Genomic DNA, 27,461 nt, shown 5'->3' with positions numbered 1-27,461 from the left:
AATTTGCTAATGGAAACTTTTCTGGTGGGCATACTTTAGGAGACCACTAATTGGACCACGTTTAGTGGGACACCACAGTTTAAAACCTTGCCCATGGAAACGTTATTTGGTGGGGACACTAAAAGACCACGTTTAGTCTGATGGTGTTTGCGTGTCTGCTTTAAGAGAACACTTTAAGTTTGTCAAATCGAAGCATCTACTTTTGGGACCGCTTTTACTGGGACAGTCCTAACCCAGTGCTTATCGCCATCTTAACTCTCACCATTTGATTGTTACAGCACTTTTATTGGGACTATCCTAAGCATCCGCTCACTGGACCAGTTTTAGTACAGCTTTTAACCATCTATCCCAGCAATGGTAGTCATGGAAACAGTTTATTTTGAACGAAACCTTTTTGAGGATGCTTTTATTGGATCAACACTTTAATGGAGACAACACCTTACAGAACCTTTTGGAAATATATTTGTTTGGGACGCTTTAGGGGACCAACTTTTATTTTAAAAACATCTCCTACAGGCGAACACTGAGTCTTTACTGAGACTTCCACATTCTTATTCATCCATTTTACTAGGACAACATCTTCAGTCTTCTACTTATGGGAAACTTGTCGGTTGAAGCACTTTAGGGGAACCACTTTTTTTGTCTGAAAACTCAGCACCTGCTAGGTGAGATCTTTCTTCTCCATGATGGAAGTTGTAGATGCTGCTCCACACTTTGGAGTTCTGTCCAGAGAGCACGGGACATTTCGGGATGTGGAGGTACCGTGGAGGCCCCCAGAGGGACAGAGTGGGACAGATGGAGAAAAGTGTGAGCAGTTGGACGTGGTTCTGACCGGAGGAGCACCCTGGGGTTTTACTCTGCGAGGAGGGCTGGAGTACCAAGAGCCACTGATTATTACAAAGGTATTACACCTGGACATCTTTCACACAGTCAGTTTCAAAAAGACTGTAGGTGTAGCCAGCTGGAAATAATTAAGTTAATATGTTAAAATCTTAATAAAAAATAAATTTAATATATCGTAAATGAAAAAAAATGTGGGTGGCACAGCAGGTAGTGTTGCTGTCACACAACTCCAGGGACCTGGAGGTTATGGGTTTGATTCCCGCTCCGGGTGACTGTCTGTGAGGAGTGTGGTGTGTTCTCCCTATGTTTGTGTGGGTTTTCTCCGGGTGACTGTCTGTGAGGAGTGTGATGTGTTCTCCCTGTGTCTGCGTGGGTTTCCTCCAGGTGACTGTCTGTGAGGAGTGTGGTGACTTCTCCCTGTGTCTGCGTGGGTTTCCTCCAGGTGACTGTCTGTGAGGAGTGTGGTGTGTTCTCTCTGTGTCTGCGTGGGTTTCCTCCGGGTGACTGTCTGTGAGGAGTGTGGTGTGTTCTCTCTGTGTCTGCGTGGGTTTCCTCCGGGTGATTGTGAGGAGTGTGGTGTGTTCTCCCTGTTTCCATGTGGGTTTCCTCCAGGTGACTGTCTGTGAGGAGTGTGGTGTGTTCTCCCTGTGTCTGCGTGGGTTTCCTCCGGGTGACTGTCTGTGAGGAATGTGGTGTGTTCTCCCCATGTCCGTGTGGGTTTCCTCTGGGTGCTCCGGTTTCCTCCCACAGTCCAAAAACACACGTTGGTTGGTGGATTTCAAAAGTGTCCGTAGGTGTGAGTGAATGTGTGTGAGTGTGTGAGTGAATGTGTGTGTGTGTTGCCCTATGAAGGACTGGCGCCCCCTCCAGGGTGTATTCCCGCCTTGCTCCCAATGATTCCAGGTAGGCTCTGGACCCACCACGACCCTGAACTGGATAATGGTTACAGACAATGAATGAATGAATGAATAAAATAAATGTGTTTTCTATAATCTATGTATAGATTTTTAATTAAATTAAAATTTAATTAAAAAATCTGCCCCATTCCAAAATTGGCCATTTCTGATCAAGCGCACTTTCTTGAAGAGAATAAAACAGAAGAAAACAGTCCAGTCTAAATAAACTATTTCTACATTCCTGTACCATAGAGTAGTATTGCTGCAGATGCATGGGTTCATTAACTTTGTGTTATATGACTACAGACACATAGTTCATACAGCTCCTACAGTGTATATTTATCTTCATCCTGGCCACGAGGAACAGGTTACATTCCTTTCATCTGAAACGACTGGCTTCAGCATCAGTTCATTTTTCTCACCTCTTAGGGTGTTTGGTCTGAAAACACGGCCCTGTTTTTCTCTTCTCTTCGGCACATAACATTCTCATTTGAAACCTTCACAGATTCTTCTGTGCTGAAGCCTTTCTTTTGTGAGGTTCAAAGGTTTTGGCAGGTAAATGTAGGTCACAGCCCCTCACCCCTGTGTGTATTTGACACACAGTCTTAACTCGTCTTCTTGATCTAGGGTTGTTGTCCGTGGCTGAGTGATATTTCGTATGAGTTCATTAAATCAACAGCCAAAAGGATGCGGACCGATACCCAACATTTGTTTCTAAATAAACTCATTTTTCTGCAGTAAATTTGTGCTCTTTTCAAAAGACTTTCAATCTCACAGAACATTTCTGTGAGACTTTGCATTAGCCACAAAAAGTCAATGAATCTTCATTGTAGATTTGATTGTACGATTTTGCTTTACTGTTGCATTCTAATTTGCTTGTAAGCCTCAAAATAATGAATCATCATGAAATGCCTAATGTAGCATTGGCTACGTTAATGTTTTATTATGCTATATTACGTGCAGAACTTACTTGAAGGAAAGTGTCTGGCAATTTATTGTTTTATTTATGGCTCAGTGAAATCGTCTGAGTTGTAGGAGGACTTCTTTTCATTTTGTGGAGAGGCAGTGTAATGTTGTGCGTTGTGTAACAGGGTTCAGTTAGTACAGTTATTAGTACAGTTACAGTACACTCATACAGTATATTATCAGTTTTGTAGACATCCCTTACAAATAGGGAATTAAGCTATTTAAATATTTACTGTAGTGTTGTGGACATTCATGTCATAGTTTTCCAAGCATATCTTTTATAATCTCTACAGAGAAACATGGAATGAAATGGGATACTCTTGAGCTGCTGAATATGTGCTTAAGTTCAACATGCTCCGTGTGAAATCTTAGCTTTCTATAAAACCCCTGGAGGGGGGTGGGGGCAGTCCTTCACAGGGTGACAGACATTTACACATTCACTCACATTCTCACATCTATGGACCCTCTTGAGTCGCCAATCCCACGCAGACACAGGGAGAACACACCACACTCCTCACAGACAGTCACCCGGAGCGGGACTCGAACCCACAACCTCCAGGCCCCTGGAGCTATGTGACAGTGACTAGCAAAGTAGAAGCTATTACTACAGCGACTGAACAACAAATACATGCAGAAGTAAAGTCAGTGTATATGGGACACAGAATGGAAAGGTTACTAATAATATTCTAATGAAAAATATTTGACACTTTGCCTGTATTAGAGGTGCGTTCACCTGCCAAAACGCTTTTTTTTTTTTTTTTTGCAGTGAGCTCTGTACTCACTGGCAAGTCTCCTGGGGGAAATATTCTGGAATTTGAAGGTGGAATAGGAGGCTCCAGCAGTGCCAGGAGCTGGTGAGGAATGTGTGGGATTTCTGCGATTCCCAGAATGTATTGACTCGGCTGTACGTGAGGCCAGCGAAGACACAGCGGGATAAATTTAGAGCTGGAATAGAATATGCAGCTTTCTCAAGGTCATGCTAACAATGCTTCTCACACTGTCCTCTTTTCTGGACACAGCAGTGAGTCCACAGGGCACGGACGTCTGACCAGGTGTTCCAGGCAATTGTAACAGCTTAGCAAATATTGAGTACACTGGTGGTGTGCTTGGGATTGAGTATAAACATAACATTATCTTTGGCTTTGTGGTGTACCTCTATAAATGTCTTAAAGGTTTTGAAAATATGGAAGAAATTCATTATTTCACGCAGCAGGACATAGTGGATTATGCTCTGGAAAAGGCTTCTGCTTACAATTCCTAATAATATTTAATGACCTGGCTTACCACTGATACATGCAGATACGTTTGTAGGATCATGTCCATAAAACACCATCAGAACACCTACGACTAGTCACTTAATGTCACCCTTGGCTGGGTTGGGGTAAAGGTCCTCAGCCACAGGTTGCAGCACATTGGAACTGTGATCTCTGGAGTGGTGCAGAGCCATCTTTGAGTTAAAGTTTGATTTGTAATTCAGATCTAATATTTCACAATAAATACCTGATCTCTTGTGACTTAAAGGCATCAAATCCTCACAGCAGTGTTCCAACATCTAGTGTGAAGTCTTCCTGGAAAAGTAGAGGCTGTTGCTAAAGTAACAACTTCATTTCAGAAGAAGTCTTAGATGAGCAGGTGTTCACAAATATGGACCAGTGCAGTGTAGCTGCAGTTGGGATTTTACTTCTTGTCCATCATGCCCCCATGTCCACTACGGAGGGAGCGCTTGCAATATAAACAGCCTGGTTCTAATTAAAATTCTCGACATATTTTTATCTTCTCCTGGAAGTGCACGCTTCATTTCCTAGAAGCGTGGAATTCTGAAGGGTTTCGGCTTCAAGCTGCATATCATTTTTTTATATCTGGGTTTTGTTTGTGTGTGTGTGTGTGTGTGTGTGTGTAGTGTAATGAGTGGAACTTTAATTTTCACTGACATCAGTGTTGAAACTGCTGAATCCTTTCATCGCTACATTTCATATATCCACATAAACAAAAATACCACTCCATGGTTCTAAAGGCTATTTATAAATGATAGTGTCTGCTGACAGCATATTTTCACTGACAGCATACACTTCTTGTCACCACAGTTAGAAATTGCTTGGTTTTCACTGAACCATGGAGTTGACTCACAGTCGTTCCATAACTGCTCTCTGTCCCAAACCGTGACTATTTCAGAACACAGACTTTCAGCTTTCTACATCTAAGCCCTACCTTTAAACGCCGTGAGAGAGCTGTTTACTCCAGTGTGAGGCATTCTTCCTGAGCAGAGGTCACTTTCTCTTTTGCAGGTTTTAATAATAACTAGTGTTACATAATTAACTTTAATGTAGTTCTTGGTTCTTTCTCTCAGGCTGTAGCTGGAACTCCTCTCACTATGTTCATTTCTTCTTTTTGTAGTAAATTCAGCTTTTATTTCCCTTTTTTTCACCCTCCATTTGGACAGAAGAGAGCCTTGTTTACTTTCCTCATCCACCATGTTATTCGCTATCACAGCTGAACATTTATCATTCTCAAATCAAAATCACTATGAGATGTGAATCAGTATGAGTCCAGTTTCCAAGGGCTATAAATGTAGTTCTACCATATGTTTTCATTAACAATGTCACAGCAACTTGTAAATGCGTGCACTTAGTGTCTATATAACAGATTTAGACCAATGAGAGGGACTTGAGCTCCTGAAATTAAAGCCAGATCTTCTTGGCGGTCTTATGCCTGGACTTTTGTTTTTAGGAAATAAATGCTATTTAAATCACAGCTCAAATTTTAGTTTGAAAAAACCCATTTATGTATTTTCCCCAAGTTGGTCCTATTTCAGACCAGACTGTGCCTTTGTTATGTTAAAAGATACGCTGAAAACTTCAGATAATTTATTTGGTAGCTTTACATTCTGTTTTTTTTTTTATTTTTATTTTTTAACAACAACAGGTATTGTCGCAGGGACCTGGAGGTTGTGGGTTCGATTCCCGCTCCGGGTGACTGTCTGTGAGGAGTGTGGTGTGTTCTCCCTGTGTCAGCGTGGGTTTCCTCCGGGTGCTCCGGTTTCCCCCCACAGTCTAAAAACACGTTGGTAGGTGGATTGGTGACTCAAAAGTGTCCATAGATGGGAGTGTGTGAGTGAATGTGTGGGTGTGTGTGTTCTCTCTATGTCTGCGTGCGTTTCCTCTGGGTGAATGTCTGTGAGGAGTGTGGTGTGTTCTCTCTGTGTCTGCATGGGTTTCCTCTGGGTGACTGTCTGTGAGGAGTGTGGTGTGTTCTCTCTGTGCCTGCGTGGGTTTCCTCCGGGTGACTGTCTGTGAGGAGTGTGGTGTGTTCTCCCTGTGTCTGCGTGGGTTTCCTCCGGGTGACTGTCTGTGAGGAGTGTGGTGTGTTCTCCCTGTTTCTGCGTGGGTTTCCTCCTGGTGACTGTCTGTGAGGAGTGTGGTGTGTTCTCCCTGTGTCTGCGTGGGTTTCCTCCGGGTGACTGTCTGTGAGGATTGTGTTGTTTTCTCTCTGTGTCTGCATGGGTTTCCTCCGGGTGCTCCGGTTTCCTCCCACAGTCCAAAAACACACGTTGGTAGGTGGACTGGTGACTCAAAAGTGTCCATAGGTGTGAGTGTGTGAGTGAATGTGTGAGTGTCTGGGATGCCCTGTGAAGGACTGGCGCCCCCTCTAGTGTGTATTCCCTCCTTGCATCCAATGATTCCAGTGACCCAGAACTGGATAAGCTCTTACAGATAATGGATGGATAATGAAGTGGACAAGACCTCCACTGTTCATGTCACAGATTACAGTGTAGCGCTCGGTCCAGGCAGTGTATGAACACAGATCCTTGGGCAAAACTCCTAACCCTGGATTAGATTGCCTCTACATGATTGAAATTATAAGTTGCTCTGGACTCGAGCGTCTGCCAGATGCCATAAATATAAATATGCTATCAAAGTTCTGGTATTGTGGCTAACCTTAAAAAAGATATAATTCAGAGCTTGTATCAGATTGGTATCTTGGAGAAACCTCAGAAAAATGAAGGTCCCAGCTGCCCAAGCTCTTTCCTCATGCATTGTGGAACATGGCCTCTGCTCAGTATAGAGTTTCAGGCTCTTGGATTTTTAATGGTCACACTCAGGTTGCCTTTCTCTTTGTCTAAGAAAGGAAGGAATATACAATATACAAGCGGCTCATGGTAGCTGATAGGACGTCAGCCCAGATACCATGTCAGTGCGTTTAGCTTTGTTTTCACCATGATGGCTATGCTAGCTGAATACCGAGGTCATTGTTTATCTTGCTAGTGCTACGTCTAAATTGTACAGTACATTCCTCCTTTATCGTTCCCATCAGTTCTTCAGTCACAACAGTGCTGGGCTTATCCTGAGGCTCGTAGTATTTCTACATGTACAAATATTTTGAAGCAACATTTTGTGTTTTATAAACTGTGGTATGTGGGAATTGTGTCATTTGCTGTCTTATTTAAATGATGATACAGCAGTCTTAGCCTCATTGCCCTCATCACTTCCATGAGCTGGAGTCTGTTTTCATTCTCAGATGGAACAATGACCACAGGGTTGTTATCATCGCTGTGGTTAGGGCTAAATAAGGCTTTTTTCGGAAATGTTTTGACTGTCATGACTACTCACAATTATATCAGTGCTGACCAGTCTTTCCCAACCGGACATCAGTCAGCAAAAGCTGTGTGTTCTCACACATGTCTGTGGAGAAAAGTGAGAAGTATTGAAACTGAGGACTTGAGGAAACCAGTGATATGGGCAGGAAAGACATGAGTTTATCTCCTGAGCCTGATATTGTGTCCTTATTTATCTGACCACAGCAGCATATCCACAAACCAGGCATAGGTTGTCTGTTCTGCTCTGTTCATAAATACGCACAATTATATTGATTTACCAGTGAAGATTTCATAATATTTTACAGGTGTTATGACAAATTCCAGTATGGCAGTCATGTTACACTGTAAAACCAAATTTAGCAGAACTTAGAGTACAAAGAGGGCTCTGCTTAATCAGAATTTTACATCCATCCATCCCTCCATTATCTGTAACCTTTATCCAATTCAGGGTCACGGTGGGTCTAGAGCCTACCTGGAATCATTGGGCACAAGGCGGGAATACACCCTGGAGGGGGCGCCAGTCCTTCACAGAGCAACACACACACATTCACACCTACGGACACTTTTGAGTCGCCAATCCACCTACCAACGTGTGTTTTTGGATCATGGGAGGAAACCGGAGCACCCGGAGGAAACCCACACAGACACGGGGAGAACACACCACACTCCTCACAGACAGTCACCCAGAGGAAACCCACGTGGACACAGGGAGAACACACCACACTCCTCACAGACAGTAACCCGGAGGAAACCCATGCGGACACGGGGAGAACACACCAACTCCTCACAGACAGTCACCCGGAGGAAACCCACGCAGACACAGAGAGAACACACCACACTCCTCACAGTCACCCGGAGGAAACCCACACAGGCACGGGGAGAACACACCACACTCCTCACAGACAGTCACCCGGAGGAAACCCACGTGGACACGGGGAGAACACACCAACTCCTCACAGACAGTCACCCGGAGGAAACCCACGCAGACACGGGGAAAACACACCACACTCCTCACAGACAGTCACCCGGAGGAAACCCACACAGACACAGGGAGAACACACCACACTCCTCACAGACAGTCACCCGGAGGAAACCCACGCAGACACAGGGAGAACACACCACACTCCTCACAGACAGTCACCCGGAGCGGGAATCGAACCCGCGACCTCCAGGTCCCTGGAGCTGTGTGACTGCGACACTACTTGTTGCGCCACCGTGCCGCCCAGAATTTTACAGTTTCACAAATTCAAAGAACAAGAAAATATATGAAAATATATTCTTTACCTTCAAAATCAGCTGAATTTTTGTACAGGGATGCCCAATACTTTGCATATTACTGTACCATTAAAAATGCAGGGGATTTGAAACCAAACGTAACACCAGCCCTGTGTGTATGTGTGTGAGCAGGTGGAGGAGGGAAGCCGGGCAGCATCGGCGCAGCTCCAGGTGGGTGATGAGATTGTCAGCATTAACGCAGTACCCCTGAGTGGCTTCAGACAGGAGGCCATCTGCCTGGTCAAGAGCTCCTACAGGACACTGGAGGTGGGGCTCAAACGGTAGGCCTCCGCACTCCACACACTTGTGGGTCCACTTTGACTTTCAGCGAATGAAGCCAGTTTTTCGTTATAGATGTAGTTTAGTGAATAACAATTTCACAATATTCCCATTTTCATTTTAATAGATGATTGTCGGTCAGGTACTATGTCCTAGGTCAAGTTGATGGTCTTTTTTCTGGGGTATACTCTTGAATTACGTTAGATCTACACTGGCCTCATAGCCCCAGGGCAAAGCTAAAAATCAAACTTTAGGTACTAAACGTGACTGACTGAACACGTCTAGGATAAGGGTAAAATGTCCTGTATGTTTTGAACATGTGAGCTTTTAGTTCAGACCATAAACAGATTAGTTTGTCTCTGGTCTTGCAGTGGGGATACGTCTGAGCCCGATAATGTGAGCAGAGCTATTATACTTAGATTGCTTTGCCTTACTCCAAACTAGACTGAGGTTTAAAATGGAAGCTGTTTTGGTCAGAACTGATCATTACTGAGCCACAGTGGACCAGTCTGTTTCTGCACTGCAATAACAAGCCTGCGTTTAAATAGGATGTGTGAATGTGGCTGTTTATACATGTGTGTATAAGGCTGTTTTACAAAATTAAAGGGGGAATCATAACTGCATAACTGTTTAAAATAACATTTATTTGGAAATGTCCAATTCGACTTCTAATCTTCAGACTCGAGAATGTGGCAGTGGGTTGTTTTTAAAGATACATTTTTCTGTTTCCCCAACAACTGTTGATGTAATAATTTATTTAAATGTGTGTTTTTGTGTGGTCTGTGAATTTCAGAAAGAATATATTGTGCTGATGGCCCTCGATCACTCAACAGTATCTGATACACAATGCATTTGTTCATAGCAACCGTTGCTAGGTTAGACAAGCTTTACAGACCACAGGTTTAATAAGTTTTTATCAGTGTTTTCTCTGATGCTGTTTTACACTAGAAAGTGTTTTGTTTAAAGCTGTCAGTCCTGGTTCTACGCTGTAAAACAGGTCTAGCTGATGCTGCGAGCTACTGGATGACACCATTATTTCGGGAAGTGGAACAAAAGGACCTCATTGTGTCTGAGTGAACGCCGTCACACAAAAGAGGTCTGAGGCACTGCTTTGTCCGGCAGCACCATGGCCTCGTCCCGTGGCTTTGTCTGGGCTCCAGTGCCGCGGCTCCAGTGCCTTGAAGCAGCGTCAGGCTGGAGACAGCTGGCAGATTTCACTAGAGGCTTTCTTACACCACTCACATCTAACAAACTCACAGATAAATCAGAGCACAATAATAATAATAACAATGAAAACAAAAAGGCAATGATATGAATAGCTGAAAGATAATATATAGATGATGATGTGTGTATGAGTATTAATTATCATTTATTACATACTCGCTTGCAAAATACTTGTTTCATTGTTTATAAAATTATAACATTTGTCGTCCACTGGTTCTCTTGGGGTCTGTGAGGATTTTAAAGTGTAGCTTTTAGCCAGACATGAGAAGTTGAGTTTAAATGGACTTTGTCTAGGATTAACTGCTGTTTTTCATTGTGAATACTTCAGTGTGATTACTGCTAATAACAGACTTGCAGGTTCTAAAATGCACAACCCATGGGCCAAGACGTTTCTCTGTGGACTATTCCTTGGTGAATGAATGAGGCCATCTAGTGGTGTAGTCAGTGATGTGTTACATTTTTTGTGCACTGTCAACCGCTGCATAGTCAGAGAAGATGGTATGCAATTGCAGGTGTATTACAATAGTGCTATAATTAGAATTTATTTTGGAGGGTCTGTAAATTAACGGGCGGCACGGTGGCGCAGCAGGTAGTGTCGCAGTCACACAGCTCCAGGGACCTGGAGGTTGTGGGTTCGATTCCAGCTCCGGGTGACTGTCTGTGAGGAGTTGGTGTGTTCTCCCCGTGTCCGCGTGGGTTTCCTCCGGGTGCTCCGGTTTCCTCCCACAGTCCAAAAACACACGTTGCAGGTGGATTGGTGACTCGAAAGTGTCCGTAGGTGTGAGTGTGTGAGTGAATGTGTGTGTGTCTGTGTTGCCCTGTGAAGGACTGGCGTCCCCTCCAGGGTGTATTCCTGCCTTGCGCCCAATGATTCCAGGTAGGCTCTGGACCCCCCGCGACCCTAAATTGGATAAGCGGTTACAGATAATGGATGGATGGATGGGTCTGTAAATTACGCATACAAATTTCTTTAAAACAAAAAAATAAAAATCAAGGCTCAAAAAATAATAGAATAAAGGCATTAGGGATAAAAACAATGTTTGGAGGCACATAAATCTAGAAATCTGATGTAGTTTTGTCTTACATATTATTCCATATTATTATTATTATTATTATTATTATTATTATTATTATTATTATATAATTTAATTAAGCATGTAGTGTCGCAATCACACAGCTCCAGGGGCCTGGAGGTTGTGGGTTCAAGTCCAGCTCCGGGTGACTGTCTGTGAGGAGTGTGGTGTGTTCTCCCTGTGTCGCGTGGGTTTCCTCCAGGTGACTGTCTGTGAGGAGTGTGGTGTGTTCTCCCTGTGTCTGCGTGGGTTTCCTCCGGGTGACTGTCTGTGAGGACTGTGGTGTGTTCTCTTTGTGTCTGTGTGGGTTTCTTCCGGGTGACTGTCTGTGAGGAGTTTGGTGTGTTCTCCCTGTGTCTGCGTGGGTTTCCTCCGGGTGACTGTCTGTGAGGAGTTTGGTGTGTTCTCCCTGTGTCTGCGTGGGTTTCTTCCGGGTGACTGTCTGTGAGGAGTGTGGTGTGTTCAAAAACACATATTGGTAGGTGGATAGGCGACTCAATAAAAAGTGTCCATAGGTGTGAGTGTGTGAGTGAATGTGTTAGTGTGTGTTGTCCTGTGAAGGACTGGCGCCCCATCCAGGCACAGGACAAATAATGAATGAATAAACAAATGAATGTAATGAATTACATAAATGTTTTCTGCTTGTATCTGTACCGTAATGGACTGCTATTTTCAGACACAATTACAAATTATTTAATCTAGTACATGTACATATAGAAATGTAACAGCAAAATAGTTAGCATAATACAATTACTTTACTGCACTTCCCACTACACTAAGCATACTCCATGTCCTCACAGAGGGCTCCCTGGCTTCCCCGGCCTTAGCTCGGAATCCAATTACCAACAGCAAAGTTGGTCAGACCTTAGCACGGTGGACAACAGAGGCCACTGTTAACTATGGAAGTCTGAAATTGTTCATTTTTAAGGCTGCTTTGTTATTATTATTTTTGTCTGAATTATGTGAAGAGAATGTGAAAGACAGGTTGCCTTAAAGCTGCAGGACTAGAAACAGTAATGGACCTGTCCTTCATTAACTCCCCCCAAACCTGTTGGTGAATGGAAGGTGCCATTGCCTAGGTGAGCTCATTGGGCTGGTGGGATTGACTGCTGTGTGAGCTCATTGTTTTTGTGGGCACTAAACTCCCCTCAGTGCGTGGTCTGTCTATGTTATGGCGTTCCCTTGAGAGGAATAAGTCTCCTCTTTATTCACCTGATCAAGGTAATTTCCTCAAATGGATTTCATTACTTGCTTGAAGCAATGCTAACTAGAATTCCTTACTTGTCTGTTGAGGTGTTGACTAAGGTTTACCGTAGTGCTGCATGTCAATATTAATATTTTTAAAAATCGTTGCACTCATAGTTTAGATTTTTTTTAAATGTGCCTTTTTATCTGTTAATTTTAAAATAAATATATCATTTGATGCGTATTACGTATTGATAAAATGTCTATTTATAGAACTGTGATATTATATTGTTTGCTTTATTGTCTACATTTTATACAGACCGATAGACGTCTCTCAAACTTCGTTTGTCAGTATAGTTTTGTTGTTTGTGATGTTGGCTGTATTAGCTCCAGTAAAACAGAGGAAGTCTAAGATTAGATTTAAAAACACAGAGTCTACAACACATTTATAATAAAGTCATGTTGTATATCTAAAAGCTGTTGGTGATTGTGGCTGAATTGATGCTAAAAGGATGGCACACTATGTGGAGAATGAGAATTGCAATGTGAAGAGAAGGTGCAGGTGTCATGGCTCATGTAAACACCTCCGGGACATTCTGTTTATAAGATGTAAATTACAGCACAGTTTACTTTTTCACTGAGGATTCACTCAGTAGACGCTTTGGCTTTATATTTTCCATCTCATTGCAGTGGACAGAGTTGTGGGTTTTTCATTCGGCTCTGGACCCCCAACTGTGACTGTCCTTATCTGCCTTGGCATCTGTTGCATCACGAGACAAGGAGATGAGTAGTAGTGGAGATTCACGTCCACAGGATTTGAGAAGCTGCCAGATATAGACTCTGCTGTAGTGCCGCTGAGGGTTGGTAACTCCTTACTGATCATTTGTTGGTTGGAAACAAACTGGTTATTCATAGAAACGGTACGTATAGGTAGAGTCTCGGAAATCAAGATGAATTGGTCAATACTACTGTTAAACTTTGTCATCTTGACAGTCAATATCCATGAATGTTTTATATTAAACTTACAGCTGAGATTTTGCAGTGCGTTTCGAAGATGTTGGCTGTACTTTCTTAGTTTGTCATATTTTTAAGCATTTATATATGTTCAATTTGGCAACAACAATAGGACCATATACCATTACTCTGCTCTGCTCAGTTCCAATCATTTTTGGAATTAAAGAACAACTAACTAGCAATTATTTGTAGCAGTAACTGAAACATGCAGCTTTTAAATAAAGCTTTGCTATTTTGTTCTATGTGTTATGGCGTGTCACAAACAAACAAACAAACATTGCTATTTAGTCTCTGGCTAATGCTGACTAGCCCTAGCTAATACCAATCTGATGTTGATTTATTGAATAAAGTTGTCCATTAAAACGATGTAAAAGCATGTAAGATTAGGCTATCATGCTAAAACTATTCAAACACTTAGCCGTCCCACAGAAAGAATGGGGTGCTATTTCAGGGCAGATTTGTTACAGGATTGGGTCGTTGTTTTTTATTCCCCCTACGACATCTGCTCAGCATTTTCAGCTGATATCAGCCTGACGTCAGTGGCCATGAAGTGCCCATTATTATGTTATATGTTAGCTTCAGTGTTCTATTTCGCACATGCCATGAGTAAATGTCCTGCTTCAGAAATACAAATCCACTTGAAAGATTCTCGTAATACATTAAGGTACAGCTTTGCTGAATCACATTTTGGTGTAATTATGGGCTGTTATTATACTCTTCGTGCTGAACGTTATTGCAGTTTGGTGCATTAGAATACATTCTAAAACCCAGAGCTTTAGGCTGAAGGGAGTATTGGGCCTGTTGTGAGTATGTTGTAGAGATGTGTGCTTGGACGGTATGTGGTGGGCTCTGGCAGGGTTTGAGTCTGTTATCCGTAAGCCAGCTTGTGATTATGGTGGCACTTTCTTTTGTGTCCTGTCTATCTGACTCCATTCAGTGAATCAGCCAGGATCATGGCTGGCCTCTGCCCTACACACAGGCTACTGGAGCGCCCAAACAACCAAGTGGTGACTCAGTTAATGAAGAATTTAACCAGCTGCCATTTTGGCGATTCATATTTCACCAACCAATACTGTTTACAGTGGTTAAAAACTGTACCAAACCCTTCATACATTTTTATTCAAACTAAAGTTAATATTGTGTTTGTTTTAATTTAATTTATTATTATTTTTTTATGTGTGAAGGATCACTTTGTTAGTTTTATGTCATATAATCCAGCTAAGCCTCATTTTAAGACAAATTAGCTCCATCAACACACTGTCATTGGTGATGTAGGTTTTTAAAATGAAATCTCAATGTTATACATCGACTGAGTTAATAGTTATCAGTTGGAAGGTCTTAAACCTGGCATTTAGGTATTGAATACATGAGTAAATGTAATCCTGAAATGACTAATGCTGAAGTCCCTGTGACTTTCCTCAGAAGTGCACAGACATCCTGCTCGTAGATGTCACTTGTAGCATGCAGGAGGCCTACGTCTGGAGCCCCACCACTGTTTATGAGCCATTAGCCAATCAGAGAAACAGATTATGCTACTTGTTATGACTGGATACTACATACCCTCCCTGTTGCTAGTGCTAAATCTTCATAATCCTCCAAGGAAATCTCCTATTGAAGAGGACACACATACCGTTAGCCATCCACTCAGTGTTTGTGGATGTTGCAGGGGTGTGTGGCCTGGGTGGATCTTTATGTGTTTGTGTGTGGGAGGAGGGTGAGGGGCTGGGGGGGTTGATGGTCTATTGGTCAGGCTACATTTGTCTTGAGTTATTGTCCTGAGTGTGGGGAGGGCCTGGTGTAAATGCCTTAAGATTCCTGGCTCCCAGAGGCACCATTGTGTTCAGGCACTTCTTTCAAGCGTGAGAGGAATGCACTTGCTGGGAAACAGGCCACAAAGCACAATCACCTTCAGCTAATGCGAAAGGAGCACGTTTTCTCCTCTACTTTGTGGAAAAGTAGAACAGATTAAGAACGTAGCCATGTTCCTGTTTTTCTTTTTACCACAAAGATCAGGTGAGTGGTGTTTTTCTAGTTCAAAGTCTAGAGGCTTGTTACTTAGTAAACATTGTTTCTGTTTTTCTTTAACGAGAGGTAGCGTAGGGTTATGTTGTGTAAGTTTCAAATTATAACTTTGCTATACATTATGTTGGAGATGTTTGCACCTGGGATGCAGCGAATTGTTGGAATCATATCAGAATTGTCCAAAAAATGGCTTCAGGTGTTATCACTGGTGTTCAGTTATGACTGATATTTCAGACTAGTATTTGTTGACATATTTATTATACGTTTAGGTGATGCCATGTTACTTTATAAAGCTAAAACAGACAGATTAAGGCCGTCATAATTATTTGGTTGTTTTTCTTTGGCTTTTTTTTTAGTATCTTACCCCAACAAATCAGGAAATGAGACATTTTGTCAGTGTCCCTCTCAGTAGTATCTTCATGAGCTGTTGTCATTTGCATTTGAATAGTGGCCTAAAACCAGAACTACCACAGAAACCTTCTCCACTGAGTAGATTGTTGTTAAATAGCATTTTTGCCACCTCCTGAATTATTTCACTTCAGTGAAACTCGGAGAACACTTGTCCCCTATTGTTTACTCTGCATCATGTGATTAACACGACAAAGCTCTGTCATAAAAACCACTTCTTCAGTTCCACAAATTGCAGTTTCAATACAGACAACAGCTTGAGTAGAACGAGTAGCTCTGTAACATACTGTTACAGATTTAAAAGGTTAATCTTCCATTGAACACATGCAGTCTGTATAGCACTATGGCCATGTGGTAGCTTGATCTGACCCTTGTAGCTCGCTGCGCAATGTAGCATTAACTCAGGGCCTGTGTACTACTCAAGTGGTGCCTTTGAGTGACTTAGTGACTTTGTAAATACAGCATTAACTGATTTACACATCTCTAGATCTTTATATCTTTGTATATGACTCCCTATTTAACATCAGTTTAAATATAATCTGTTGCTCTGGGCTTTTTTTGTGAGGGGTTTTCTAATGTAAACAAGGTCAAAGAAATGTCAGCCCTCGGGATGTTTTCTTGTGTGTGAACAGTATTTGTAAAAACAATATGGCGACCAGATAATCTTTGCACAAAGAGGTTTTTTCGGACCACTCTATGTTTCTACCATCAGGTTGTACTTGTGAAGATTAGAGAAAATGTTGTCCTAATAGAGCAGTGTATGTGTGTCCCCTCCTCCTCCTCCATGCTGTACAGGAAGATGAAAATGGTGGATATTGTAACACAAACAATGCCCGCAGAGAGTGACATACACGTGGCCAGGAGCTTTCTAACGAAGATTTTGCGAAGTTCTATGAGGTATTGTGCAACAGTTGGACCCTTACAAGTCTTTCCAGCAATCCCCAGTACCATGATTCTGTGCTGTGTAGTTTTTCCCTCTCTCACTCCACTCTGGCATCATCTGGTGTCTTAGCTGTGCTGTGCTTAGCTGTGCTGTTCACGTGCACCCAAGGGATTACTCATTAAATCTGATTGCCTTGCTGTCATTTTCATTGGTTCCTCGTGGTAATCCATGTGGCGAATGTTAGCTCTAACAAAGATCAGTCAAACTGATCAGTTGTTTGAAAAGAGATGTTGTGATGGATGATTTTTTGCTAATGTGGGGTTTAATTTGATCTTTGTTTTGCATGCTTCTCAGGAAGAATCGATTTAAAGGGTATGTACGTTGCACATCAATCATTTTTAGTAATTGGCTTGGGACATTTTATTTCAGAAGTCTCTCTCATTCTGGGCTGCACAATGTCACATTTTTTAATTAGTATTATAATATGACTTGCCCAATGCACATGTTTTCTTAAGAGATTTGATGATATTTTCACACACAATGACCCAACCTTATGTAATTAAACTAGAAAAAAGTAATTCTCTACTCTGCACTTCAGTCATATTAATATACAGGGGGTCCTACGTCGCATCGTAAACCGATTTTCGGTGTAAGTCGGAACATACATAGATACTGTATCAGTATTCCTCCTATTTCCGGCCGTCCCCTAACTCCGGCCACTGCCGTATATGGTGCAATTCCGCTCTCTCTCTTTGCCAATCGCATTGGGTAAAACAATAAAACATAAGATCAAGCCTTAGTAGGGCATTTAAACATCAGTCTTGCAAGAAATCACACATCTAAACAATATTTAAGTATCTCTAACAGTGTTGTAATTCTTTGTGTGCAAAACTACATGTGGAACACAACACATTTCCATTTCGCGACAGATATTTCCCTCAGTGTAAAAGTTAGCTTAGCGGTTAGCTTCCTTTTCTCTGAGGGGAAAATCTACCGCCATTTTAATCCTTACATGTAGAGTACGGATACCAACACAGGACAAATGTAATCTCATTGTGAACCTCTCAAAACCACTGAATGTGGTAGAAACGGTCTTGTTTGACTGTCACAAGCAGGGGATATGGCCGAAGTTAGGGGGCGCTAGTAATCTTAGCAGTATTGGCACCTACTTAAACAAAAGCGTTTTTATCTAAAAACATATATTCTTTCAAAGTCAAGCAAGTCTTGAACATGAATCTACACACATTTGACTCCTGAAAAATTTTGATTTGAGTGAGTAACCGTGTATTCTTTCGCTGCGCACACCAAACACGTAGTTCGCGATACGACGTTTACAACGCAAAACCACTTAAGTCGAAACAAGGCTTCATACAGTAAATGGGAGATGTGTCGTAACCACGAAACATCGTAGCTTGGGACTGACGTAACCCGAGGACTTCCTGTATATTAATTGAATTAAAGTATTTAATGGTTTTGCAATTAGCCCAACATTGAATGTTTTTCTGGTAAATTATTAGAGCTGAAAAAGTAATCATATTTATATCTTATATAGAGTGGAATTTTCAAATTGTACGACACTGTCCTGATTTAACAAGAACAATGTCTTACAACGTTTTAAAAGAGAACATGTAGCTTCTATATAACACAATTATAGTCCTGTATAATCAGAGACAACCAAACACTGCTGTGTAAATGATAACAAATAAATGACACTCTGCCACTCTTCATTAGTCAGAGGTTCTTGGTCTTCCTGGTTGCACAAGCAGGCCTGGTTTTAATTTACATAAAACAATAGGATTTAAATCACTGCAAAGTTGATTTGCAATAATTTATTTTCCCCAAATGTTGGTCTGTTTAAAAAACGCCAGTAAAAACGTGTTTACTAGCAACACATCGAGGGAGATATTGTTCGTGTTCATTCTCATATTCCCACTGTATATTCGTGTCCATATTGTACAGTTTTACCTTGTACTTAGGAAACTCATTAGACTTGTATGTCATTGCTGCCCAAAGAAAAACATATTTCTCCAAAATAGTAACTTGGATAAACCTTAAATTCCAATGGAAACCAAATTTTATTCCAAACAGTTTTGGAGCATTTCTATTGGTCCATACATTATAAAACTGTAACACAGTATGAAGAGCAGCTGCTGTGTTTAAGTGATTTACAAATCTAACAAGTGACAAAAATGGAGATACAGTTTTTTTTGTTGGACAGTGATGATTTGCAGGTTGAATATAACAATCATGGATATTTTTTTAACTCAGAACATTTGTGTTACTGATATTCTTCAATTCCTCAAAACACTGTTTTTTTCAGGAGGAATGAGCCTTTGTGCAGACCCCACTCCTGGCACTCTTCCAAAGTGTCTGAGAATTCCTCAGAATTGTCTAAGACTGAAGACATTGCAGTGCTTGAATCTGCATGGCAGACTAAATGTGATGCAGGGTGAGGTTACAAAAAAAATCCCAGATGAATTTGAATGCATTGAATTATCTTAATCCTAAAGTTATAGCATTCCCATCTCTTTCTACAGTTCGTCCTCAGATGATTTCACCAGCTGTTGGGGCCAGACAGATCTGCGTCAGGTGTCCTGCAAATTCAGCTCAGTGGGAAATATGGAAAGTCTAGATAGCTCTTCCAACAAGCTTCAGAGTGCAGCTGAGCACTCGGTGGCTGGAAAGGGTAATCACAACTATAACACACCTGATCAGAGTTTATCGAGAAGTGCTGCTACCCCCACAGACTGTATATTTTACCGGGGCAGCCCCGCTGAACATCAAAGGTACCTACAGATTCCCGTGAGTAACGGAGGTCGGGTCAGCCCTAGGATCGAGGAGCAGGCTGGCTCCAGGCTCTCCTCCTCAGGGAGGGTGAATCTTAATCCAGTTTGGCATGTTCCAGAGAAGTCTCCAGCCACCCACTCTCCACCCCCTCCTCCTCCACCTTTACGAAGTGACAGTTTTGCAGCTACTAAAGTTCATGAAAAAGGATTAGTGATCCCATATCCACAGGGACCGCCTGCTTATTCCCATCAGAAAGCTCATGGTAGAGGTACAGACAGGCAGTTTGATGATTACCATGTCAGTGAACGTGGAAACGAATCACGAACTAGCTACAACCCAGCTTCTAAGAAAGATTTTCTTCATGTGTACCTTTCTCCTGAAGACTACAGTCCAAACCAGCTGAATCCAAACAAGCCATTTTCCTTGTCAAGTACTGATGTGAGACAAAGCCAAAACCCCTTTGCCAGTCAGCCTCAACATCAACGACAGCGCAGCGATGAGGGTCCCCTCTACCCGCATCCCAGAAACACATCGGTCCCCAAGACACAGACTGTTGGCACGTATTACCGTAGTCTACAGCATCTACCGACTAACGCTGGACCCCAAAAACAAGTCAGAAGCTCCACAGCATCTCTGTCTAGCACAGTTTCAGATAACAACTCTGATGGCATGGCGCATTTCCGCTACTATTGTATCACTGCCCAGCAACCTCCACAGGAGACATCAGAAGAAATGGCAGAGGATGGATTGAGAGCAGAATCAGAGACTACACAGGGGTTTAGTGATCGGAACACAGCGAATTCTCAAAAGGCCATAAAAGTGAAGTACCCCACAACCTACCTGCAGGGGCTGGAGAACAAAAATGAATACTGCAAACAGACTCTCAGTCCTTCAGCACCAGAAGTTACCTCTCCGGGACAGGGTGCTGTGATGGTGAAGTCCAGTTCAGGGGAGAAGGAGAAGGAAAATCTGTGGAAGAAAGATGTGGGAAATTTGGAGAACCTTCAAAGCAAGCATGTATTGAACCACCAGGCAGAGCAACGAAATCTTGCTACCACACATCGAAATACCCCAAAGGAAACTTGGATTCCCAAGAATGAACCTAAGATTTGCCCACAGAAGACCCCACTGCTGCATTTCCTGGCTCAGGAGAGCAAGATTCTAGCTGACAACACCATGGTGACAACCACTGCAGCAATCCTGCAAGAGGCTGATACGTCTAGCGGTAAACAGGGAAGAAGAAGCGACCGCTATGCCACCACTTTGCGTAACGAGATCCAAGAGAAGAGAGCCCAGCTTCAGAAGAGCCGCAGCGCTGCCACCTTGAGTTGTCCTGGTGAGGCTGATGAAGATGCTGGGGTCTGGAGGTCCTCAGAGACTTCTACTTCTTCTTCCGATGGTTCGTTTACAAATACCTACAAGGACAACCTGAAAGAAGCCCAAGCTAGGGTTCTACAGGCCACATCGTTTAAGAGGAGGGACCTAGAGCTTCCTGGGAACGAAACAGTTACTGGGCAATTTCCTGTGAAATCAGATTCGAGTAACAGCCAAGTCACTCGTATTGGAAGTCGAAAACGTTTCCCCATGGACAAGAAGATACATTCTTTTTCAGAGCCTGATAAGATCAATGAAGTGGGAGTAGAGGAAAAAGGCACACGCCAAGCATCTGTTGGTTCTTTTGTAGATAGATGCAAGTTCTTTGAAGGAGCTTCTAAACCAACTTTCTCCAGACCTATCCCAAAGAAGTCTCATCTCAGCTCCAGTGAGGGTGGAGGGAAAAACAAGTTAGCTACATCTGTAGGTGAAAACAGTAGACAGTCCTCATCCAAAAACCTTTTTGAGATGAGTAAAGGCATCACTGCAGATGAGGAGCAGCAACGACTGGGAACTTTTGCAGAGTATGAAGCAACATGGAACTTGCAGAGGAAGTCAGCAGAAGGGAAAACAACCAGCAGGTATCGCTCTGCAGAAAACATTCTGGATTCAGGGACTGAGGAACGCAGCAGCTCTGTGTGTATCCACGAAAGGTCTAGGTCCTCTCCTTCAGCAGATTTCTATGGAGGAGTAAGTTTCATTCTTTACAAATCTATCATTTGCTTTGTGAAACCTGTAACCGTACTGTTACTGGTACTGTACCTTTTATGTGATTAAACGACAAGACAATGATTTATGGAACAGTGCAGGTATGTGATTGAAACCAAATTTTCCTTAATTTAGAACAATTTCAACACAGCATTTCCTTTATTTACCAAACCTAAGGCAGGTCTTCATTAACACAGCAGTCCTTGATTATTTGATTACATGTTGCATTTCTTTCACAGAATGTGCCAGCACAGAAATCTGTGGAAGAATCTCAGCCAGAAAACATGCAAGACCATCGAGAGCTTCATTCTGAAAGGTTGGGATGTCTTCACTATACACCAGCTCTTGATTATCTATCTTGACTAACAACTTTTTACTATTGACTTCTAGTGTTTGTTGGAGCTCCTGCAACAAGTTTAGGAAGCAAAATGTGGCCACCAATTATGTCGTGGGTGATTTAAAATGTGTTTGAAACATTGTGAAACCATGTAGATCACGGTAATGACCTTCTACATGCTTAGTACTCCAGATGAGTACCTTCCCCGTGTTCTGAAATAGAGTAAATAACATTTCCCACGTTGCATTGCATTATCTTTTACACTTTCACCTGGCCTCTTTCATTTTTGCCTGCTTTAAACTGCTCAGACCATTTTGTCTAGACCTAAGGCAAGAGGATGATATGTGTTTTTGTGTTTAGCACTTATACTAATTTTTACATAAGCCTAGACAGTGGTAGGCTGGAGATACGCGTGACGATGAGTGTGTCGGTTTAGGACACTGAAGCTCAGATTACCAGAGATAGGGAGCGTCCAGCTCCACCCAAGTTGGAGTGTAAACTGATTCTGTTTTGGAGTGTCACCAACATGGATGCAAGAATTTGGCATCAACCATAAAACTGCTGTGTGAAAAATAATGAGGTAACTTATACAATATTTTACAACAAAAAACACAAATTGGACATGTGTTTTTTCTATTACAGTACACCTGAGAGGGAACAATGCCAGCTGAAAATCTCTGAGCCTCTGGATTTTAGCCCAGGAAGTGGTCCTGAGGGCACAGACCTGGCAGCTGCTGTCCCCTCCACCTACACCATTAAAGAGTCTAGTCCACTGCCAACTACATACCCTCATCACCTCCATTTGCAAGACCCTGCTATTGAGCAACAATTTCCTCCCACTAGTACGAACGCTGCAAAACAGACACCTGCCCAAAACCGAAAGGACGCCTCTACAAAGCCAGAAACCATAAGCACATCAGGCTCCCTGGAGGTCTTTACAAGCCTCACTCACTCTATAGAACCAGGGGCAGACTGGAGGTCACTCTCTAGTGTAGCATCTCCAGCAGCTTCTTACTCCTCTGGTTCCCCAGTGTATGGGTCTTCACCCCTGACTAATGAAGCCCTCGCTGATATACAACAGAAGGATCTTTCCAGGTGAGCACCTAAAATGCACATCATTTATTCTATTTTTCTATTTCAAGTGACAATTTGAACATGAAGCAATGCATAATGTACAGCATCTATCACCCAAGACACGTTTGGTGTCCAAAGATATATAGTGTATCACATATCTGGTGAATGTGGTTTCTACCACTGTTCGTTATCTATACAATTTGTGTTACACTTTTGTAACATCTGTAAACATCCATTTCTTGGTAGGATTAGCTTTGTAGTTACAGTGTAAAATTAAAGAAACGCATATTGGCCGGTAGACATTTCCCATTTCGTTAGACTGTTTTTAATAATTCAGATGAAAGTATACAAAGAATAAAGTGTGCATGAAAATTGAACTGGAGGTTGTGGGTTCGATTCCAGCTCCGGGTGACTGTCTGTGAGGAATGTGGTGTGTTCTCCCTGTGTCTGCGTGGGTTTCCTCTGGGTGACTGTCTGTGAGGAGTGTGGTGTGTTCTCCCTGTGTCTGCGTGGGTTTCCTCCGGGTGACTGTCTGTGAGGAGTGTGGTGTGTTCTCCCTAGGTCTGTGTGGGTTTCCTCCTGGTGACTGTCTGTGAGGAGTGTGGTGTGTTCTCCCGGTGTCCGTGTGGGTTTCCTCCGGGTGACTGTCTGTGAAGAGTGTGGTGTGTTCTCTCTGTGTCTGCGTGGGTTTCCTCCGGGTGACTGTCTGTGAGGAGTGTGGTGTGTTCTCTCTGTGTCTGCGTGGGTTTCCTCCGGGTGCTCCAGTTTCCTCCCACAGTCCAAAAACACACGTAGGTGAATTGGCGACTCAAAAGTGTCCGTAGGTGTGAGTGTGTGTGTTGCCCTGTTAAGGACTGGCGCCCCCTCCAGGGTGTATTTCTGCCTTGCACCCAATGATTCCAGGTAGGCTCTGGACCCACCGTGACCCTGAATAAGCGGTTACAGATAATGAATGGATGGATAATTTAATAATTAAGTCACTACATCATGTAGCTTGAATTTTATATGGTATTATATAACATGTATGTCACAATTATATACATCATTACATGCATTATAAACTAAGGAATGTTTCTGACTAATATACGTATTTTCTGCTGATGCAGTAACAAGAAGGAGAAGGGATCAGAACCCAATGGCATTGTGAAAAAAGTTCCCACTGGGATTATCCATGCAGAAAGTAACTGTGATGAAGAAAGCAGGCATTTTCTGGCACAAAAGAACATGTTTGGAGGCCCTGATGGGACGACTAACCACCAGTTATGCTCTGCAGAGCAGTCCCACTCCCTGTCCCATGACTACACTTTCCAAAGACCACAGAAACCGACTGACTCCAGTCCCTCAGAGGGACAGACGATGTTTGTCTCCACGTCAGAGCATACTGAGATGACAAGGCTCAAAACAGTCCCTCCAGGTCAGTCAGAAGAGGATGAAAAGAGAGAGGAGCTGGCCAGAGACATAATGGTCAAAGACAGGAGTTTAGTTGACATTTTGGATCAGAGTAAGATGAAGACCACCATGGACCTGATGGAAGGAATTTACCCCCAGGGGGAGCAGATTCTGGAGGGTGCTCAGCAAAGGAGAAAGAGTGGGCCAAAGCAGGCATCTCCCAAAACTACTCAGGACAGGTGAGCAGTGTGTAGATTTAGATATTTACACATGTCAGCTAGAGGAATTCTAAACCAGAGATATAATACCTTATCTGTATTTGTATTTTTAAACGTCTCAGTGCAAATTAATCAGCATCATTATTTTGTATTATATATAGGTGTAGCGTACATATGTTCTTCTGCCAGACTTTTTAAATAGGAATACTTTCACAATGCTGTCCTCTGCTGGATTCATTAATGAAGAGCTTTTCCTACCCAGTTCAACTGAGACATTTTAATTTTCACTTTCTTTCTCAGCCACATTTTTAATTGTGTTTGAAATATGTTTGAATTTACAGAAAAGTGGACGAAAACATGGCAGCTGCAGTCTCCTTAGTGACAAGCTCCTCTTACTACAGCACGTCTGCGCCCAAAGCTGAGCTCCTGATCAAAATGAAGGACATGCAGGAACAGATGAAAGAACAGGATTCTGAAGATGAACTGGACTATGACCTGTCCAGCAAGAAGGTACTGTCACACTAAAGCGACCTGTCATTTCTTACCGTACCCACTTAGTACGGCTGCTATAGTCTCAGGTCCAGATGTCTTCAGCATGTGGTGTGTTATAGGAAGTGTAAATGTAAATGTGCACACACCCAGAGCAGCGAGCAGAGCAGCGTCCGAGGAGCAGTTGTGGTTCCTGTCCCTTGCTCAAGGCCCCCTTAGCCGTGGATTGAGGGAGGAGGACGGTGCTGTTCCTTAACTACCACCACCACCACTGTTATATAATGGAAATGTAGTGTATTTGAGTAGATGTAAACGTGTTACAGTTAAAAGGACAAATTCACACGTACATTACATTTACTTGAGCCACATTAACTAGGCACAAACATCCCCTGATTAAAAACCCTCTTTATTTATACAGCAAGAGCTGATTGACAGTTTGAGCAAGAAGCTGCAGGTGTTGCGTGAGGCCAGAGAGAGTCTTCAGGAGGATGTGCTGGACAATAACGCTCTGGGTGAGGAGGTGGAGGCTACAGTGCAGGCCATCTGTAAGCCCAACGAGCTGGACAAGTTCCGCATGTTTGTTGGGGACCTGGATAAAGTCGTCAGTCTGCTGTTGTCCCTCTCAGGAAGACTGGCACGAGTGGAGAATGCCCTCAACAACCTGGAGGAAGGTGCCTCAGCTGAGGAGAAGGTACACTGTGTCAGGGAAAGCAACAAATTAAATATAAACACACTTACGTACAATTAATCCAAATGTAAACAGATCAACTAAAATGTTTTTGGTGTCTGAAGGTTGCTTCTTTAGTTATGACTTTGACAGCTTCAGCGTATTCCGTTCTGTAGTCCTTGCTTTTAAAAACAAATTTGAATCACAACATGTGATCCCCAAAGTAGCTGAACTCATTAAACGTAATGTATAGTGTAGATTAATCGTAACGAGTGCTGTGTTCTTACCGAGTGTCCATGTGTGCAGCGCACGCTGATGGAGAAAAGGAAACTGTTGATTCACCAGCATGAAGACGCCAAAGAACTGAAGGAGAATTTGGACCGAAGGGAACGCCTGGTGTATGAGATCCTGGCCAGCAACCTGAGCGAAGAGCGCCTCGCTGACTATCAGCACTTTGTGAAAATGAAGTCGGCCCTTATCATTGAGCAGCGTAAACTGGAGGACAGGATTAAACTGGGGGAGGAGCAGCTCAAGTGTCTGAAGGACAGTCTGCCTCTGGAACAGAGACTACGCTACTGACCAGGAGGCATATTGGATTTTGTGATACTGTATTGGTAGCAGGATACAATATGGAAACGAACTCTAACCAATGTTTGGTGACGTGCGATGAACATTCTCATTCAAATGGTGATGAGTTTCTGTGGGAGGAGTTCATATGATCTAACAATTTAGGCCAAATGTTTTTGATCTGTCACTGTTGCTGGGACAGAGGCATTTATCTCTGAATTTGAACACGGTTTTGGATCATTTCCACTGGTCCACTCATCATCACATTTAACCCAGTGAAAATGAAATATGACACAAGTTGAAATGTGAAATTTGAAGCTCTCAACGTGAAGACACCATGTGACTTAGTTTTGCGAGATGGACCATGCCCCAATTATATCCCTCCACCCTTCATCTCCCTGACTCCTCTCTGGGCGTGGTCCATGCTAGCGAAGCGACTGTTGGACAGAGCACTGAGAAACTGAGGTTTAAACCACAGTAATGCTTCAGCAATCCAAGGCCTAGAGTCCAAGAAATATTTTTGGACCTCACCTCTTGGAGTGGCTCTACCTTCTGTCCATCAATAATCATGGTGCTAGCTAAACAAAAGTCTGTTAGCTAATAAAAACTTATTAGCAGTTAGTGTTCTCCTTCAAGTATGCTGAACTGTCTGATGGTGTGTTGGTTAGCAGGTCTGAAAAAGATTTTTGCGGGGCTCAAGTAGTGAGTAATGAATAATAATGCAGTACTGAGTGGACCAGTCATTCTGATGTCTTGATGGACTTTAGGAGAGCTTGAATTTTTGATGGAGCGCTTAATCAAATTTGAGACCTTTAAGGATATTTATTAACTCGTCTAATCTTTATGCTGGCATGTTTTGATTACAGTTGAAAGGAAACCAGGAGTTGGTGTGTTCTCCCTGTGTCTGTGTGGGTTTCTTCCGGGTGACTGTCTGTGAGGAGTGTGGTGTGTTCTCCCTGTGTCCGCGTGGGTTTCCTCCGGGTGACTGTCTGTGAGGAGTGTGGTGTGTTCTCCCTGTGTCCGTGTGGGTTTCCTCCGGGTGACTGTCTGTGAGGAGTGTGGTGTGTTCTCCCTGTGTCTGCATGGGTTTCCTCCGGGTGACTGTCTGTGAGGAGTGTGGTGTGTTCTCCCTGTGTCCGTGTGGGTTTCCTCCGGGTAACTGTCTGTGAGGAGTGTGGTGTGTTCTCCC

At 42.8% G+C, this 27,461-nt stretch overlaps 1 protein-coding gene across 1 annotated transcript; it reads left to right on the top strand.

Moving 5' to 3' along the window:
- Positions 1-656: 656 nt before the first annotated feature.
- Positions 657-27,282, top strand: shroom2b (shroom family member 2b). The gene is made up of 10 exons (XM_066647634.1): positions 657-902; positions 8,707-8,855; positions 18,983-19,111; positions 19,200-21,513; positions 21,771-21,847; positions 22,511-22,963; positions 24,049-24,570; positions 24,891-25,059; positions 25,457-25,729; positions 26,012-27,282. The coding sequence occupies exons 1-10, from the start codon at positions 684-686 to the stop codon at positions 26,282-26,284; spliced, it is 4,578 nt and encodes a 1,525-aa protein (XP_066503731.1). The 5' UTR covers positions 657-683; the 3' UTR covers positions 26,285-27,282.
- Positions 27,283-27,461: the final 179 nt, after the last annotated feature.

The sequence above is a fragment of the Hoplias malabaricus genome, chromosome 16 (assembly GCF_029633855.1).
Source record: "Hoplias malabaricus isolate fHopMal1 chromosome 16, fHopMal1.hap1, whole genome shotgun sequence".
Lineage (NCBI taxonomy): Eukaryota > Metazoa > Chordata > Actinopteri > Characiformes > Erythrinidae > Hoplias > Hoplias malabaricus.
Note: the sequence above shows the minus strand (reverse complement) of the source record. Positions and strands in the feature narration are given on the sequence as shown.

Coding starts and splice junctions, on each gene's coding strand:
- shroom2b (XM_066647634.1), top strand. CDS start 684: ATGATGGAAGTTGTAGATGCTGCTCCACACTTTGGAGTTCTGTCCAGA. Junction 903..8,706: donor AGCCACTGATTATTACAAAG/GTATTACACCTG, acceptor GTGTGTGAGCAG/GTGGAGGAGGGAAGCCGGGC. Junction 21,848..22,510: donor CGAGAGCTTCATTCTGAAAG/GTTGGGATGTCT, acceptor TTTCTATTACAG/TACACCTGAGAGGGAACAAT.